Here is a 16,578-nt window from a genome sequence, read left to right as displayed (position 1 = left end):
CTTCAACTCTTCTGGGAAGGCTTTCCACAAGGTTTAGGAGTGTGTTTATGGGAATCTTTGACCATTCTTCCAGAAGCGCATTTGTGAGGTCAGACACTGATGTTGGACGAGAAGGCCTGGATGGCAGTCTCCGCTCTAATTCATCCCAAAGGTGTTCTGTCGGGTTGAGGACAGGACTCTGTGCAGGCCAGTCAAGTTCTACCACACCAAACTCGCTCATCCATGTCATGTTGGAACAGGAAGGGGCCATCCCCAAACTGTTCCCACAAAGTTGGGAGCATGAAATTGTCCAAAATCTCTTGGTCTGCTGAAGCATTAAGAGCTCCTTTTACTGGAACTAAGGGGCCGAGCCCAACTCCTGAAAAACAAGCCCACACCATAATCCCCCTCCACCGAACTTTACACTTGGCACAATGCAGCACCGTTCTCCTGGCAACTGGCAAACCCAGACTCGTCCATCAGATTGCCAGATGGAGAAGTGTGATTCGTCACTCCAGAGAACACGTCTCCACTGCTCTAGAGTCCAGTGGCAGCGTGCTTTACACCACTGCATTCAACGCTTTGCATTGTATTTGGTGATGTAAGGCTTGGATGCAGCTGCTCGGCCATGGAAACCCACTCCATGAAGCTCTCTACACACTGTTCTTGAGCTAATCTGAAGGCCACATGAAGTTTGGAGGTCTGTAGCGATTGACTCTGCAGAAAGTTGGCGACCTCTGCGCACTATGCGCCTCAGCATCCGCTGACCCCGCTCTGTCATTTTGCGTGGCCTATCACTTCGTGGCTGAGTTGCTGTCATTCCCAATCGCTTCCACTTTGTTATAATACCACTGACAGTTGAATGTGGAATATTTAGTAGCGAGGAAATTTCACGACTGGATTTGTTGCACAGGTGGCATCCTATCACGGTACCACGCTGGAATTCACTGAGCTCCTGAGAGCGACCCATTCTTTCACAAATGTTTGTAGAAGCAGTCTGCATGCCTAGGTGCTTGGTTTTATACACCTGTGGCGATGGAAGTGATTGGACACCTGAATTCAATGAGTTGGATGGGTGAGTGAATACTTTTGGCAATATAGTGTACTTGATCAGCAAGATTTGGTCACTGCTTTTGGAATATAATGCATTCTGGATATTAGTTATTATAAGTTCCATATCAATGCTATACATCTTTCTAACTTACATTATATGGCCAAAAGTGTGCGGACACCCCTCCTAATTATAGAGTTGAGGTGTTTCAGCCACACCCATTGCTAGCAGGTGTATAAAATCATAGCCATGCAATCTCCATAGACATAGGATGCCACCTCTGCCACAAGTCAGTTTGTGCAATTTCTGTCCTGCTAGATCCACCTCCGTCAACTGTTAGCACTATTATTGTGAAATGTAAGCATCTAGGAGCAACAATAGCTCAGCCATGAAGTGGTAGACCACACAATCTCACATAGTGCGGCTGCTGAGTCCCAAACTGCCTCTGGAAACAACATCAGTACAACAACTATGTGTCAGGAGCTTGATTAAATGGGTTTCCATGGCTAAGCAGCTGCACACAAGAATAAGATCACTATGCGCAATGCCAAGCATCGGCTGGAGTGGTGTAATGCTGCCAGTGGACTCTGAAGCATGTGTTCTCTAGAGTGATAAATCATGCTTTGCTACCTGGTTGCCTGATGAATATAAGTTTGGAGAATCTGGGTTAGGAGAACACTACCTATCGGAGGTAAAGTTTGAATCCAGTGAAGGGCAATGTTAATTTTATATAATACAAGGACATTTCAGGCAAGTATATGCTTCCAACTTTGCAGCAACAGGGAAAGGCTTTTCCTGTTCCAGCATGACTGTGCACTTGTCCACAAAGACGGGTCCATAAAGACATGGCCTGACAGGTATGGAACTCCAGTGTCCTGCACAGAGCCCTGACCTCAACATCACTGAACACCTTTGGGATACATTAGAACATGTACTGCAAGCCAGGCCTTCTTGTGCAGCATTAGTGCTTGACCTCTCAAATGCTCTTTTGACGGAATGGGCACCAATTCTCACAGTCACACTCCAAAATCCCAGAATAGTGGGGACTGCAAAGAAGTGGGGGCAACTCCATATTAATGCCTTTAGTGTTGGAATGGGATGTCCAACAAGCACATTTAAGTGTGATGGACAAGGGGCCGCATTCATTTGGCCATATAGTACATTATGGAACTAGCTATAGCTCCATTTATCATCCAAAATTTCTTAAAAATTAACAATTTCCTACAAACTGCTTGAAACCTATATGGAACAAAATTGTTTTCATATTAAGAAGTGACAGTGACAAAACAAACATTAACAAAACAGTGATACCTAAATGGTAAATGGTAGTGTATGTTGTTTTTAAACGGTAAATGGTAGTGTAAGTTGTTTTTAAACTAAAAATAGTAGCGTATGCTGCTGTAGCTAATGGAAACGACAGACATGAATTTGCCATCATGCTGGCCTTAGCTTGAATACACAACAAAATGTGTACACAAAAAATCCATCCAAAATCATGTTTCAAATGAATAATGCACTCTGTATTTGAGCTTGTTGACAAAAAAAGTTGTGCACTACAGTTTCTCATTATGTTGAATGGAATGTCCTTGTAACAGCAAATATAAAAGAACACATCTGAGGGTGCAGCATAGAAAGGTCAACTACGTTGATATTAGATTTAAATGCTGTGCTGACAAGTTTGAGTCTGCACTTCTATTTCATTTGTTTTGATGTCAAAAAATGACACATAATAAAAATGTAAAGTATGTCTTTTTTTTCTTTCTCCAAAACAGTTCATGATATTCAAATCCTAATAAAATACCCCTTCTATATACAATCACAACTGTGATATGGAATAGCAGTTTAGAATGTGCACTTTCAACAGAATTTCATGGCTTGTTTAAACAAACTACTAAGAAAAATACAACCCCATCTCCAAATAAGTTGGGACACTGTGGAAAATGTGAATAAAAACAAAATGTAATGATGTGCAAATCGTTTAAACCCTATATTTCATTGAAAATGCTTCAAAGACAACATATCAAATGTTGAAACTGAGAAATTTTGTTGGTTTTTGAAAAATATATACCCATTTTGAATTTGATGCCAGTAACAAAAAGGCTGGTAAAGTTGTGTAATGCTAAAAAAGCACCTGGTGGTTAACTGGCAACAGATCAGTGACATGATTGGGTATAAAAGAGCATCCCAGAGAGGCTGAGTCCTTCAGAAGTAAAGATAGGAAGGATTCACCACTCTGTAAAAGACTGCACAGTCATATAGTGCAACAATTCAAGAATAACATTTCTCAACATAAAATAGCAAAGAACTTTTGCTTCTCTGGATCCGAGCTCATTTAAAATGGACTGATGTGAAGTCGAAAAGTGTCCTGTGATCTGGCAAATTGAAATTTGAAATTCTTTTTGGAAATCATGTCCTCTGGGCTTAAGACTACTCAGCTTGTTATCAGCACACAGTTCAAAAGCCAGTATTTTACTTTCAAAACTACAGCAATTGGTCTCCTCAGTTCCCAAACGCTTACAGAGTGCTGTTAAAAGAAGAGGTGATGTAACACAGTGGTAAACATGCCCCCGTCCCAGATTTTTTGGAACGTGTTGTTGGCATCAAATTCAAAATAGGCATATATTTTTCAAAAAAACAATAAAATTTCTCAGTTTCAACATTTGATACATTGTCTTTGTAGTATTGTCATTTAAATATAGAGTTTACATGATTTGCATATCATTGCATTCTGTTTTTATTTACATTCTGCACAGCGTCCCAACTTTTTTGGAAATGGGGTTGTAGTTGAAACTACGCTGTATAACATTTGAAAATTTGGGGATTTGGAAACCTCTCTGGTGGTAATATGTAATTGCTTGCAACATGCAGTAGAACCTTTTGTAACATTGGTTGTGCTTCAGACCCCTGCCCTGAGTGGATGAATCTGATGATTATGAGCATGCTGCAAGAGTATTCAAAGTGAACTCAGTCAAAACTTGGTAAAGGACGTGTCTTCTGAGGATTTAAGTGAATTATCTGCTATTGTCATCATATTTCCATCAGTATAATGCTGATTTTGCATTTGAGACATAAACACTGAGACTTTCTTTTTGAGTCTGTGCTTGTGACGTTAATACATAAAGATTTATGATGTGGCCTGAAAAAGTCCCACAAAATCTGACTCGACACCACTGATTTTTAAATTGCTATTTAAGGCTGTACAGGGTGAATCAGACACCATGCTTTTGTGTGCTTTGAATTTTTTTCTGAATTTCTTTCAGATTTGTTATTGTCAGTGGTAATCATGAGATTTAACATCAAAACTACAAGTTGTGCTAAAACATGAGCAGCAACATATGAACTAAGAAGACAGATAAGCCTGAGGGTGAAAAAAAGACTGAAATGAATTCACATTCGCCAAACTGCAGCTGGAATGCCAAAGAGCACGTATGGTGAGCGGAATTGAGTTTGGTCAGACATAAAGCCACATAATTAGACTTGACTTGTCGCCCCTTTCAGATATTTATATTTAACCAATCATTAATTTAAATAGTCACTGCATCTATTCCTCCTCTCTCTTTTTTTCCTGAACGCGAGCAGAGGATCTAATTACGGGCAGATTCATATCTTATTAAAAACCTTTCTTCATGGCTGGCTGGGTGCCAATCTCATCCCAAGTCATTTAATGTATGAATTCAGCTGTTACCAAGTCTTCATTAAAAATGCAAACAGAATATTTGTCTTGCTGTATCCTCTTAGAGACAAATTTCTACATACTGCCTCACAAGAAAAAAAAGAGTCACTTTGCACAGTCATTACCGACACTGGCTGTTTAGAATGTGGTTTAAGGAAATTGTTCTCAGTGCAGGAAATCTGCGGCAGTTGGCACAGTGGAAGACGGATAAAAGTCGAAATGGAAGTTACTGACAAAGTCTGACAAAGTCTTTCTTCGAAACCACAGATGTTCACGCAAATAAAAGGAATCCAGATGGGACGCACTAGGCAACTAATAACACAGTCATAGCCGTAACGCTTTAGCAGCTATTATTGTCATCCGAGAGCTTCATGTCATCATGAGCTTCAATTATTCTGCAAGTCATCCAATAAGGATTCTTTTACAACAACTTTCAGACTTATATGAGGCATTAGGAAGCAAATATTCTGGCCTCATTAAAAGAAACAGCCTACAAAAATGGTACAACAAAAGGTAAAAATAAATGGATGGTTTAATAAAAGAAAAACTGCTTATTAACCCCTAAAAGTGTTTTGCTGTACTATTCAAATGCAACCACATAGTTAGATTTTTAAATATATAGCAGGTCACTTAAAGGATGACATTTACATTTACATTCTGCATCAACAGATTTGATTTGGCCCTTTTGACTCTTTAGTTTCTTCTGAATGGAGAGGGTTTCAGAATGCAATGCCTTCATCTCCAACACAGCTATTTATATAAATAATAATGAATAAATAGTAAAATATCGAACTACTAGAGCACAGATTTGCCATGTGCTGGATACTAGAAATATCTTACTCACCACTCATGCATACACACCATTTGTAAAAGTATGCAACACATTCCAGAAGTAAAGACTGTAAATGTGACAAGAAATTTTCAATTTTTTTTTATGTATCTCCAACATCACTGGGGGTATCACTGGGGATACATGGTACCCCAGTTTGGGAACCACTGTTCTAAGTGAAATAAGTACACATCCACTACAGAGAACACACTTTTTACGCACATTTTAGCGCACAATTACTGTTTATTTGCTGAATTTGACATATTGGAGAAAAATAAAGCATAAAATGTAGCCTGTGCAAAAGTTATGGCACACTATATGTTATGTCTTCTTAATACCATATTTAAGTTTGTTCTCTGTAGAGTATATGTTTTTTATTTTTTCACTTAAAAAAAATCAACAAAACGTCATTTGAGCAGGGTCATTCAAACCTTTGCCTACAATGATACTGTGATAATAGGGACTTCTAAGGGTCAATTTACAGTTATTCAAACAGAATGGAAAGCTCTCTGAACTGACCTGGTCTCCAGAGGGATGTTACTGTTCAGGACCCAGTTGTTGTGGAGCTGGGCGTTGTCTGGTTGCCCAGCGCTTGGTTCAGACACCTGGCTGACCTGGCTGCGGACGGGCATGGTGTTCCTCTGCAGCGTGACGTGGGCGTAAGGTGCCGGACGGGCACAGGTGCAGGCATGCGGGGGCGGAGGCGGGGGAGGCAGAGGCCGGAAGGTGAACTGCCCACCTGGACTGCTGGGAAGCTCTGCAGAAATACACAGCATACAAATCAGTCACCTACAAATGTGAACCAAATTAAACCATACAGGACCAAACCAACTAAGGGTGGGCAAAAATATACCATCATGATACCTGACATTTTCTTCATACACAATGTAAGATTTTTCAGAGGTTCTTGAACAAGTTGGGATCAACAAAATGCACCAACAAAAGCCAGGAGTGTGTACTTGTTTATTTATTTATTCACGAAAAAAGAACGATTAACAGTAAAATCAAACAGTTGGAAAAACATGCGCTTAAAAAAAGTTTAAAATAAACAGATAAAATAAGATAATGGCTTAATGGGTTGACATACATTCAGCTACTTGTTAATATGCTGATTAACTAGTTACTACAACTTGTTTGTTACAAACATATACTGTCTCTAATTGGTCTAAATCTTTTTTTTTTTTAATGAAAAAAACACTGTACAAACACTATACTCAGTATTTGAAATCAGGAAAGTATATCTTGATGCAATTTATCACCAAAAATGATAACATATCATCATATTCCCCAACCCCAAATATAACTCTTATTCAGTTTGTGTTTTGTGCAGTGAAGTCTGAACTGCAGTGGTGACTGAACTGTGCACCAATAAAACAATAGCACCATTAAAATCACATTAACCTTTTGTGCATTAAAGTACATGATTTAGCAACTGACACAGTAAAGACAAGACCATGGGGAAGAAATCACCAGTGAGAAATTCACTTCAAAGTTATTATTTGAGTAATAAACGCTATAGGGAAAAAGCTACAGCATCTCACTAGCATATATCAATTGTGCCCATTAGCTTGAACCTCCTGCACCCCAGTAGCCTATATGTGGACCTAAACTTCAGTTCTTTACTCTCTATATGTCTAAAAGTTTGTAGACAGGGTTGTTGGCGGGACAGGTTTGCGGACATGCACAGAGGTTTGTTGCACCTTTGCTGCAGTAACGGCTGCTGCCATTCTGGGAAGCCTTTACACTAGATGTTGGAAGACTGCCGTGAGGATTTGATCAAATTCAGCCACAAGAGCATTACTGATGTCAGGCACTGATTGTTATAATATTATTAGTTCTGCATCACAAATACCACTCTAACCCATCCCAAAGAATCAAAAGTATCAATCAAACAAACAAACAATCAATCAAACAATCATTTCACAGCCCTTCATATCACTAGCTGATACTTTTGCATTGGGCATGGTGATCTTAGGCTCCTGTGTGGCTGCTCCAGCAACGGGTGCACCTTAAATTAGCTAAATTCATTGAAAGGTGTCTGGACACTTCTGGACACATAGTGTACATAACTTACATACAGTTTCATAGCAGTTACTGAATAACAAGCCTTAAGATCAATAACTGAATAACAAGTCTAGGATTCAAACAGTTCAATCAATTCATTGTTTACAACTGTGCAATTTTTTGGTGCAGCATTTGGTCAAGAGAACTATGTTGTTTTGAAGAACTCATAAAAACAACTTTTCCTCAGTGTGCTCTTTTCTCCCCAGAGACTATCAGTATGACTACCACTACCAAATAGGTATATTTGTTCCAGACGCTATGGGTTCAGTTCTCCAGATCTGATTTCAGACATATGCTACCGCTTATATAGATATTTCTGAGGCAAAACGTGAAGTGTGAAGTAAAAGTCATTACAAAGGAAAAAAAAATCACAAAAACCGCCTGAGGCGGATGTGAAGTCTTTGTGTGATGTTTATTGGATGGTTCTTTGATGTGTCTTCGAGAGGTACGGCAAGAGTTGCCAATCTTGCCGTTCTACGGCAGCGTTATTGAACATGCAACAGCACCACGTGAGCCCAACAAAACATTTCAAACAGCACTAGTCTGTGTACTATTCCAGCAAACAGCGAACATTTCACAGGGAAAAGCAAGGGCAAGCCGTCCTTCACATGAATCCGTTGTAACGTCATGACAAGGAAAACATCATAAAGTATGCTCAAAAACTGCATGAAGACATTTCAAGTGCTGTGGTGTATCATATCAGCATATCTTTTTGAATCTGAAATCTAAAAGGGCATATCGTTTTTGATCATTTTCAAAGTTCCACTTAAGTTTTGCTCTTACTATTTTCAGAGCCAGATTGATGTGAAACACTGCAATGCCCACTTTTGACAGTTGGATAACTTTTTAATGAAGGTATTATAAGAAACCCCTTGAAGGCTTTCTGAAATATGAACTATATAAACTATAAAAATACCTCTCCCACACTGCTGTAGCAGAAATGAATGCTAACTCTGCTGTTCCTTTTTATGCTGTGTATGTTGTGTTAAATGCATCTAGTGAATGCTTGTGAATGCTGCAACTGGATGCATTCTCATTGGAAAAAATGAATGACAGTGTCTTTCTTCTCCATCACTTAATGATGCACTAGCCAACCTGACATGTAGATGGGTTTTGCTTTCTCTTCTGAACATGCTGAGGAGCTTACTATATCATGACCAGGAAGCAAGCTGCAAAGAAACATATGCTTTGCCTTCACTCATCCATGGTGGTGGTACCTTCATGGAGACCAACCACTGGTTATTTGGCAGAAAACTCCAAAATAAACTAGAAAAATATATTTCCTAAAGAAAATGCAGTGATTCCAGGTGGTTGCTAAGGTTTTGTTAGGCGGCTGCTATGGTATTTCAGGTGGTTGCTAGGGTGTCACTAAATGTTTGCTAAAATATTGCTAACAGGTTGCTATATCATCTCCGGTGGTTGCTAGTGTTTCAGTTTGTTGTCAAGGTATTGCTAAGGGGTTCTGCCATTCATTCACGGGAAAAAAACCTGTTGCTATAGGGTAACCATACGTCCAATAAAAAACTGTATACAAGCACATCAGTCCCAACAACACCGGACATTCGGTGTTGATATCCCAAAAAGGATAAAATTGTGGCACAAAAATAATAATAATAAAATACTGCCAAATATATACATCTATAAAAACTACTGATGGGATAAAGATGAAGTATACGGGAACTGCTTGATAATCTTAGTGAGCTGTGTGTCACCAAGCAGACAGGCTTGGTAATGCAGCGAGTGTGTTTGCGTGTGTGAGTGGGTGTGTGTGCAGCAGTGGCGGAGCCAGATGGTACATTAGTGAGCTTAGCTGCAGTAGCTTTGGGACATGACAGCCAAAGTGCCGTAAACTTTCCCAATATGACTTCTTGCCTGCACAAATAACACAAGGCCTGGCTCAGGCCTGGAAATGTAGTGATATTTTAAGTACTAGCTGAAAGCAATTCGAGAACTGCCAATGATTCCATGTGCTGGACAACAACTCTGTAATGCAGAATGTGAGATATCATATTTTGTCAACACTCGCTGCAGTTGTTTGCCCTGCCAGCTCATGACTTCCAGCATCTAACATCTGATAGTAGTAATGGATGCACAGAGCCAGTTCAAGAGATGATGATTAATAATGGGACGATCACAGATACACCCGCAGCTCTGGTGAGTGAGTCTTCAGCATAACAACACATGGAGCTCTAAACACACAAGAAAAGCTTATAACTTGACAATTTATGCTTTTCTGACAGGGAAACAAATGACTGACATGCAATCAGCTACTGCAAATATGCAGTTTATGCATGTACTATACACTGGTGTTCATTATACCTGCTCTATAATTGATGTAAAGTCTTTTTGGTAACACTTTACTTGAACCCTACTACATAACAGTGACATATCCATGCCATAAACATGTCATGGAAGATATTATATGTAGTCATGAGCTGTTAAGACAGATTTTATTCAGTAATATAACAATGCAATGTTAAATAACTGACAGATGACAAATCATGTTATGTAACATTATCTGTCATGACATCTTCCATTACATGTTTATGGCATGGGTATGTCACTGTTATGTAGCACAGTTCAAGTAAAGTGTTGCCAAAAAGACTTTACATCAATTATAGAGCAGGTACAGTGAACACTAGTGTATAGTACATGCATAAACTGCATATTTTCAGTAGCTGACTGCATGTCAGTCCATTTGTTTCCCTGTCAGAAAAGCATAAATTGTCAAGTTGTATGCTTTTCTTTTGTGTTTAGAGCTCCATGTGTTGTTATGCTGAAGACTCACTTACCAGAGCTGCAGGTGTATCTGTGATGATGACAAAACAACGTTCAGTACTCAAATCGTCATCATCCGTTACAGGTCTACTATAATTGGGAATCTTCAACTACAGGCACTTCTGACTGTAGTCAGAACTAGTCTTAACAAAAACTGATTTAAGTATTAAGGTCTGTAGTACAAATGATAAGTAAGCTATACAGAACTGCACATTTTTTTAAATTTCAGTATAAATTGAATTGTCTTTATAAGCGAAGTCCTTGGAGCAACAGCTTAGAGTGTCGCAGTAAGGACATGTCACGATAAGACATTTTCACAGTTTTTTGGGGTATAAATGGCATGGCCTGCTGCACTTGCTTTGGCAGACAACTTCTGATATATTCGAATTTATGGATGCACAATAATATCGGAGTGATAACAGTATCTGCATATATTTGCTTAAAAAATAGCAGCATCTGACAGATGTTCAGATTTGAACAATATTTGACAGATATTTGATGATTGCTTAGGCAATGCTGGGCTATATTGTGCTAAAATGCATTTTTTTTCTCTTTTACTGCATTTGGAAGCCTATACAAACAAATGTTCAACTTCTCTGTAATGCTAAACCAGGTGCATCTAAATAATAGATAATGCAGATCAGATGTTGTAATCAGCCCAGAATTCCCAAATCAGTGGATTCCTATTTGAATTTTACAAGGATATGAAATTGTTTTATAATTGTAATTCAAGGCACATTCATTGTAAGCATTTATATGCAGGAAATAGTGAATATAAAAAGATGATAGTTTGCTTCTCTGTGAATCCAGGGTCACCTAAATGAGGTTTTTCCACACTTTTGTCCTTGTGTTCTTTAGCAAACTTAGGTTTTCATTAAGAGAAAGTTTTTCAGCTTTCACATTTTAAGTAATCTGGTCAGTGTCGCAGTAAGGACATAAATGTGGAGCAGACACTTTTATAAAAAAAATCTTTTTAAGAGCTTCTTTTTATTTCTTTATTTTTCAAGAACTTCTTTTTATGTATTCTAAATGTCTTTTTATGTATTTAATGATTGAAAATGAAGTGTGGGACTGGTATCTTGACATAAAAATATGATATATAATTTATAGGAGCTCATTACATGGCAAAAATTTTGCATGTGTAAATGCGTTGTACAACACTAACTAAATGCAAATTCGGGCTAAAAATGTGAACATATACCCAAACGTCCATGGCTGAAATCATGGATTTTTGGATATATGAATCTGCTACACTGCTAAACTTTGTCTTGCAAGCATGTTTCAGAAGATATACTAGATATACTTTGGCAATGTACCATTACCATTCAAGTGTGTTCGACTAGCCTTGCAGGTGTCATGTGCAAGCTATTGCAAATTGCCAATCACACAAATATAAAAACTCATCACAAACACACATTTCATGCCCATTAAAGCATTTCCACCTCTCCCTAGCTTGCGTGCTTGGTTTTCCACTGCCCGTAAATGTGTAATTGAACTTCAGAGACGCCAGCAAATGCTGGCTAATGAACTGACTAAATTAGTTTAGCTAACGCCAAAAATTAGCATGGCTTACCAAAATGCTCTTCCCCTTTCTCAGGGCAGAGATTAGCTTAATAAGGGCATGATAAAACAAAATTAATATTGGGCAATGGTTGTGACCGTGAAATGAGATTGCCTCCTGTGGCTGTTGGACATTTTGACATTTTCACAGGGTCTCTGTTAAGAAGTGCTCTGTCTCTTCTTTCTTTCTTTCTCTCATTCTGTCACTCACTGAGAAAGAGTGTCCTGGATGTCCTTGAGATACTTGTGTTTTTATGTTAGACTCAGAAAATAAGGATTTTGTCTTGCTTTCTACAGGAGTCATGTACTTCTGGATGCAAATGTGGCACCATTTGTCTTATGTATATCAATACAGCAAAGACAACAGGGCAATAATAAAGCTTAAATAAAGCTTAATGTTTGTGTTTTCAGCAAGGCTTTTGCCACACTTTATTACTCAACATCACCAAACCTGTTGTGTTACATGGAGACAGTGCTCAGTTGTTATCTATGGGACATAAATAGAAGGTTCATTTCTTGAAGTAGTTGGGTTTGACTATTTACACTTACACATCATCCATGGAGACATGACTATCCTTGGTCGACTAAGCCACATACTTGCTCTCTGTAAAGTTGCTATGAACTACTACAATGTCATTGTGCTTACAAGATGACTCATTTTTCCTAGCTTAGTAAAGACTGCTATCATGCTTCCAAAGCCCCAGCCATGACACATCCTTGAGAAGGCATTTAGTAAATCATGGCTAGAACCTTGTCTCTATGTTTTTTCATGTCTGTATGCTTTTAATTCCCTGACCCAACGTGGGTCATACATACACAGCTATATACAAACGTTAAGGCAGTACTGGTCACATTACACATTTTGTTGATTTTTTAAGGGAAAATAAGTAAACACATCCTTTACAGAGAACACACTTCAGCATATTTTAAAGTACAATTACTGTAAATTGTGACCAAAAAAATAACCTGTATTCATACAGAATGTTTTTTTGCAGTATGTTAAAATCAAGTAAATAGAAACTGCGCTAAAAGTTTATTCCCTTTAGAATACATTAACTTGTTTTCACTTGGAAGATAAATAACAAAACATGTTTAAACTTTTGCATACAACTATATACAGTTTCTTTAAAAGAATAACAGTTGGAGCATAATGTAAAACACTTTTTATTTCTCTAGTAAAGGTGGTATTATTCAAAAATATAACACTGGTATTTCTTGTTTGTGTAAAGCTCACTATCAAAAATTAATAGCATAAAAAATTCTTTAAAGTGGTCTATAATGCCTTTTAGAACGAAAACCTTCACGAACAGATGTACAGATATTCAAACTTTCGTATCTGGTATTTGTTTATTTAAGTGGTTGTTTGAATAAGGCACATAGCTTGTAAAAAAATTAATAAATAATTTATTATCTTAACATTTTTCTATTACAGTACAGTGCAGATGCAGTGTAATGTAAAGTTTCAAGCTATACCATTCACCCCACATGTCTATGTGGTCCATTTATAGAAACTAGGTTGAAAATTCAATAGTCTGTTTGAATTTATTGTCATAAAAATCAACATATTTACATATATATCTGTCAGGCCCATTCTCGTTATATGGAGTGTTTCAGTCTTGACAGCTTTTTGAATGAACAGAGCTCATTTACAATTGTTGTAACACAACAGTTGAAGTTGTTTTTTGTACATAAAATGACACAAATATAATAAATGGACCTCAGGGGGAAAAAAAGTAAAATTGAAAAAATTGAAGGATAACCCAGTTAATGTACAATTCTTCACTGGATTTAACTGAACACTTTTTCCTGTTAATATATTAGCCTTCTCTGCTTCACAAAATCAAAAAAATGACAAATTATACACCCTACCTTAAATCACCATGTCAAATACACTGAAGCCAGCCACAGACCCTTAGGGATCTGCCAAAGGGTTATGACTGGCGCAGGTTATGCTAATGTGGGATCATTAGTTTGGGTCCTAATCTTTGAGAATGATGTGCTGTGCAGTTTTTGGAAAGGCTGATGGGTGAAGCCTTTGATATGAGCAGTGCTTGCCCTTAGATTACACAAGAAAGTGTCATCATTTTCATGATATTTGGCTGAATAAGATCACTTCTCCAAGAGGCAGTGGAATAACAGCAGATCCACATGGGAATATGAGCGTGAAAAAAAAGAGAATTCCTCACCTTAACTAGCCTCACTGCTTTCGGAGCTAAGAGAATGTGAGACTATTTAAGTTGTCATGCTGCTACGACAAATCTCTTTTAAATCAGACAAACTATTTGGGCATGGCTTAAGACGCTTTATTTTATCAGGTACAAACATCTGAGAACTGTGGATCAGCTTGGAAGGCTTGCTAGTCTGCAGGTCCTTGTCTGTATTGCAGTACATTATAGCTTGTCAAATGTAGAACCATTATCCTCAAAGCACCCTTTAGTTAGATTGCTATCTGAAAAGCATTTCACTGAATTTATTTCATATAAAATATTTCTTCAATCTGGAGATTTAAAGGTTGGAGCAACAAAATTACCGCATGCTTCTATTTTTTTCCAAAAACAGCATTTTAAAATCCAGAATCTGATATTTGCTTTAACTCAAGGTGATACTCTGAAGTTGCTCAGACATCGAAGGTTCAGAAGTGTTAATGTCTTCATTTGCATACCCTGCTGGTTTAAATATCAAACTGAAAATAGTAAGACTGTGAAACGCTTGGTGATATTGATGGCGGCGATTGAAAAACTGAAAACTGATGAAAGCTGATTCATAATTGTTAATGATAATTATAAGTGTTGATGGGAGTAGTGCAAATGACTGATGATGATGATGATGATGATGCCAATGATGATGATGCTAATGACACGATGAGGGGCAGGATGATGCTGGAGACCTGATAATGACAAGAAGATTACAGCATGATTACACACAGATCAAATTGCAAATTATGCAGAGCCTTCCCTTTTACCATCTTTGAATTTCCGTCACAAGCTACCCTTCAAAGCATCACCATGTCAGCCCAATTCGGTCATCACAAGCTTTGTAATATTTTATTAGTAGAAGCAATCAGAGCACTACAACCCAGCATAACAATGTGCCTAAAAAAATGCCACATATGGATTTTTTGTGCTGTGCTTCTGACAGACAATGAGAGGGTACAAGCTGAAGATACTTTTTTAAAAGCGTTTGAGAGCCCTCAAGTGCCGAGCATTGAATTGCCTTTCCCTTGGGACAGAGGCCACATTTTCATTCTGCCAGTCGTGACAAGTGCTGCAGAATCGCCAGGCCCTCCAGCCTTTGGTTTTTTCTAACTCTACCGGGGGGCGTCTGTGTCGCACTCTCCAGGCTAGTGTCATTGCCACCTGCTCCAGAGGTTACTGTCTTGACGTGGTGCACTTGGTGACAGAGCTGTCTTGTGAGCACCATATGAAACCAGATTCAAAGCTTATAATGAGCTGCCGGTTTGAATATGCATTAGCTGTAACGAGGAACGACGTACTGGAAGCCTCAGTACAATAAAAGCCTGGACTCAGCAGCCAAGAGCAGATGACACAAAACCTGGGGGCTAGTTTGAGAGAGCAGAAAAGAAATTGTGAGGAGGACGAAAGAAAATAAACCAAAGAGCAGAAAACCCAACAGCGAATTTTCACAAACATGACTGTGTATTAGTGAAGCACAAAGCTGCAGAGGAACGAGCACCTGGTAATTATATTTTTGTGCTTTAAAGGGGTGGGGGTGGGGGGTTTTGGTTTGGTGGATTGAAATGTATGGAAATTTATTCGGCAGCTCCGTCAATGCTCGCTGGAGTCAACAGCATTAACTGTGAGTGCTTTCATGGAGCGAGATTGGGGCACAAACAGAGCGAACTGCACAAAGGCTTTACGTACAACCTGGGCTGAAGGCATTCAGAATTCAGTGGGGGGGGTGGGGGGTTAGGGGGGCACCGTCACACAATTCTCTCTACCCCCAAAACACAGCCGCCTGTTATGAGAGCATTCTGTGCATCAGGCATATTACCTGCGAGACTCTTTAATTTTCTATATTGGGAGCCATTTCAAAGTCTTTCTTCTCATGCAACACTGGCACTTTTCTATTTCTGTCTGCTGCACCTTTGAAAAAGGCGCCGACCCGAAGATGAATAGTAGTGGTCGCGTGCTTGGCTGTGCACAGAAAGAGAGATATAATTGAAGGTTCATTACTAGGCACCTCTTAAACTAGACTCTCCGATAATGAGTTTAATTAGTTCATCCGTCAGGGCAGCAAGATGGCTATTGACAGATGATGCGATCTAATGTGTCCCATTATTCACGTAATCTTAGAAGATGTCATAGAAGTTTCGACAAATGACAGTAGGAACATGTGGGCTGTGTACTGAGGGAATGACCACACTGCCCAGACTTCTACTCAAGCATCCATATCAGTTGTAAAATGGTACATGGCCATTAATGAAACCCTGTGTTTGCCACATCACATGAGAATTCTTATTGTTTTTCACATCGGATAAGACATCTAGTACGGCTCACAAAAACAATGTTAAGCCCTCCGAAGCATTCACTGCTCCTCATAAAACCTGCATGCTGCTGTCATGTACAGTTTAAAACCACTTTGCTAATGCTCTGAGAGGGTTTGGTGCCTAAACCGCTTAGTTCC

The 16,578-nt window shown here is 38.7% G+C and overlaps 1 protein-coding gene across 1 annotated transcript in view; it reads right to left on the bottom strand.

Annotated features, from left to right (window-relative positions):
* LOC118807259 (teneurin-1-like) overlaps window positions 1-16,578 on the bottom strand; it is a 280,336-nt gene that overhangs the window by 180,227 nt on the left and 83,531 nt on the right. Inside the window, exon 4 of the mRNA XM_036569223.1 lies at window positions 6,052-6,289. Coding sequence (XP_036425116.1) covers window positions 6,052-6,289 — 238 coding nt within the window. The remainder of the gene's footprint in view (window positions 1-6,051; window positions 6,290-16,578) is intronic.

The sequence above is a fragment of the Colossoma macropomum genome, unplaced genomic scaffold (assembly GCF_904425465.1).
Source record: "Colossoma macropomum unplaced genomic scaffold, Colossoma_macropomum, whole genome shotgun sequence".
NCBI lineage: Eukaryota > Metazoa > Chordata > Actinopteri > Characiformes > Serrasalmidae > Colossoma > Colossoma macropomum.
This window is presented reverse-complemented; position numbering and strand designations above follow the sequence as displayed.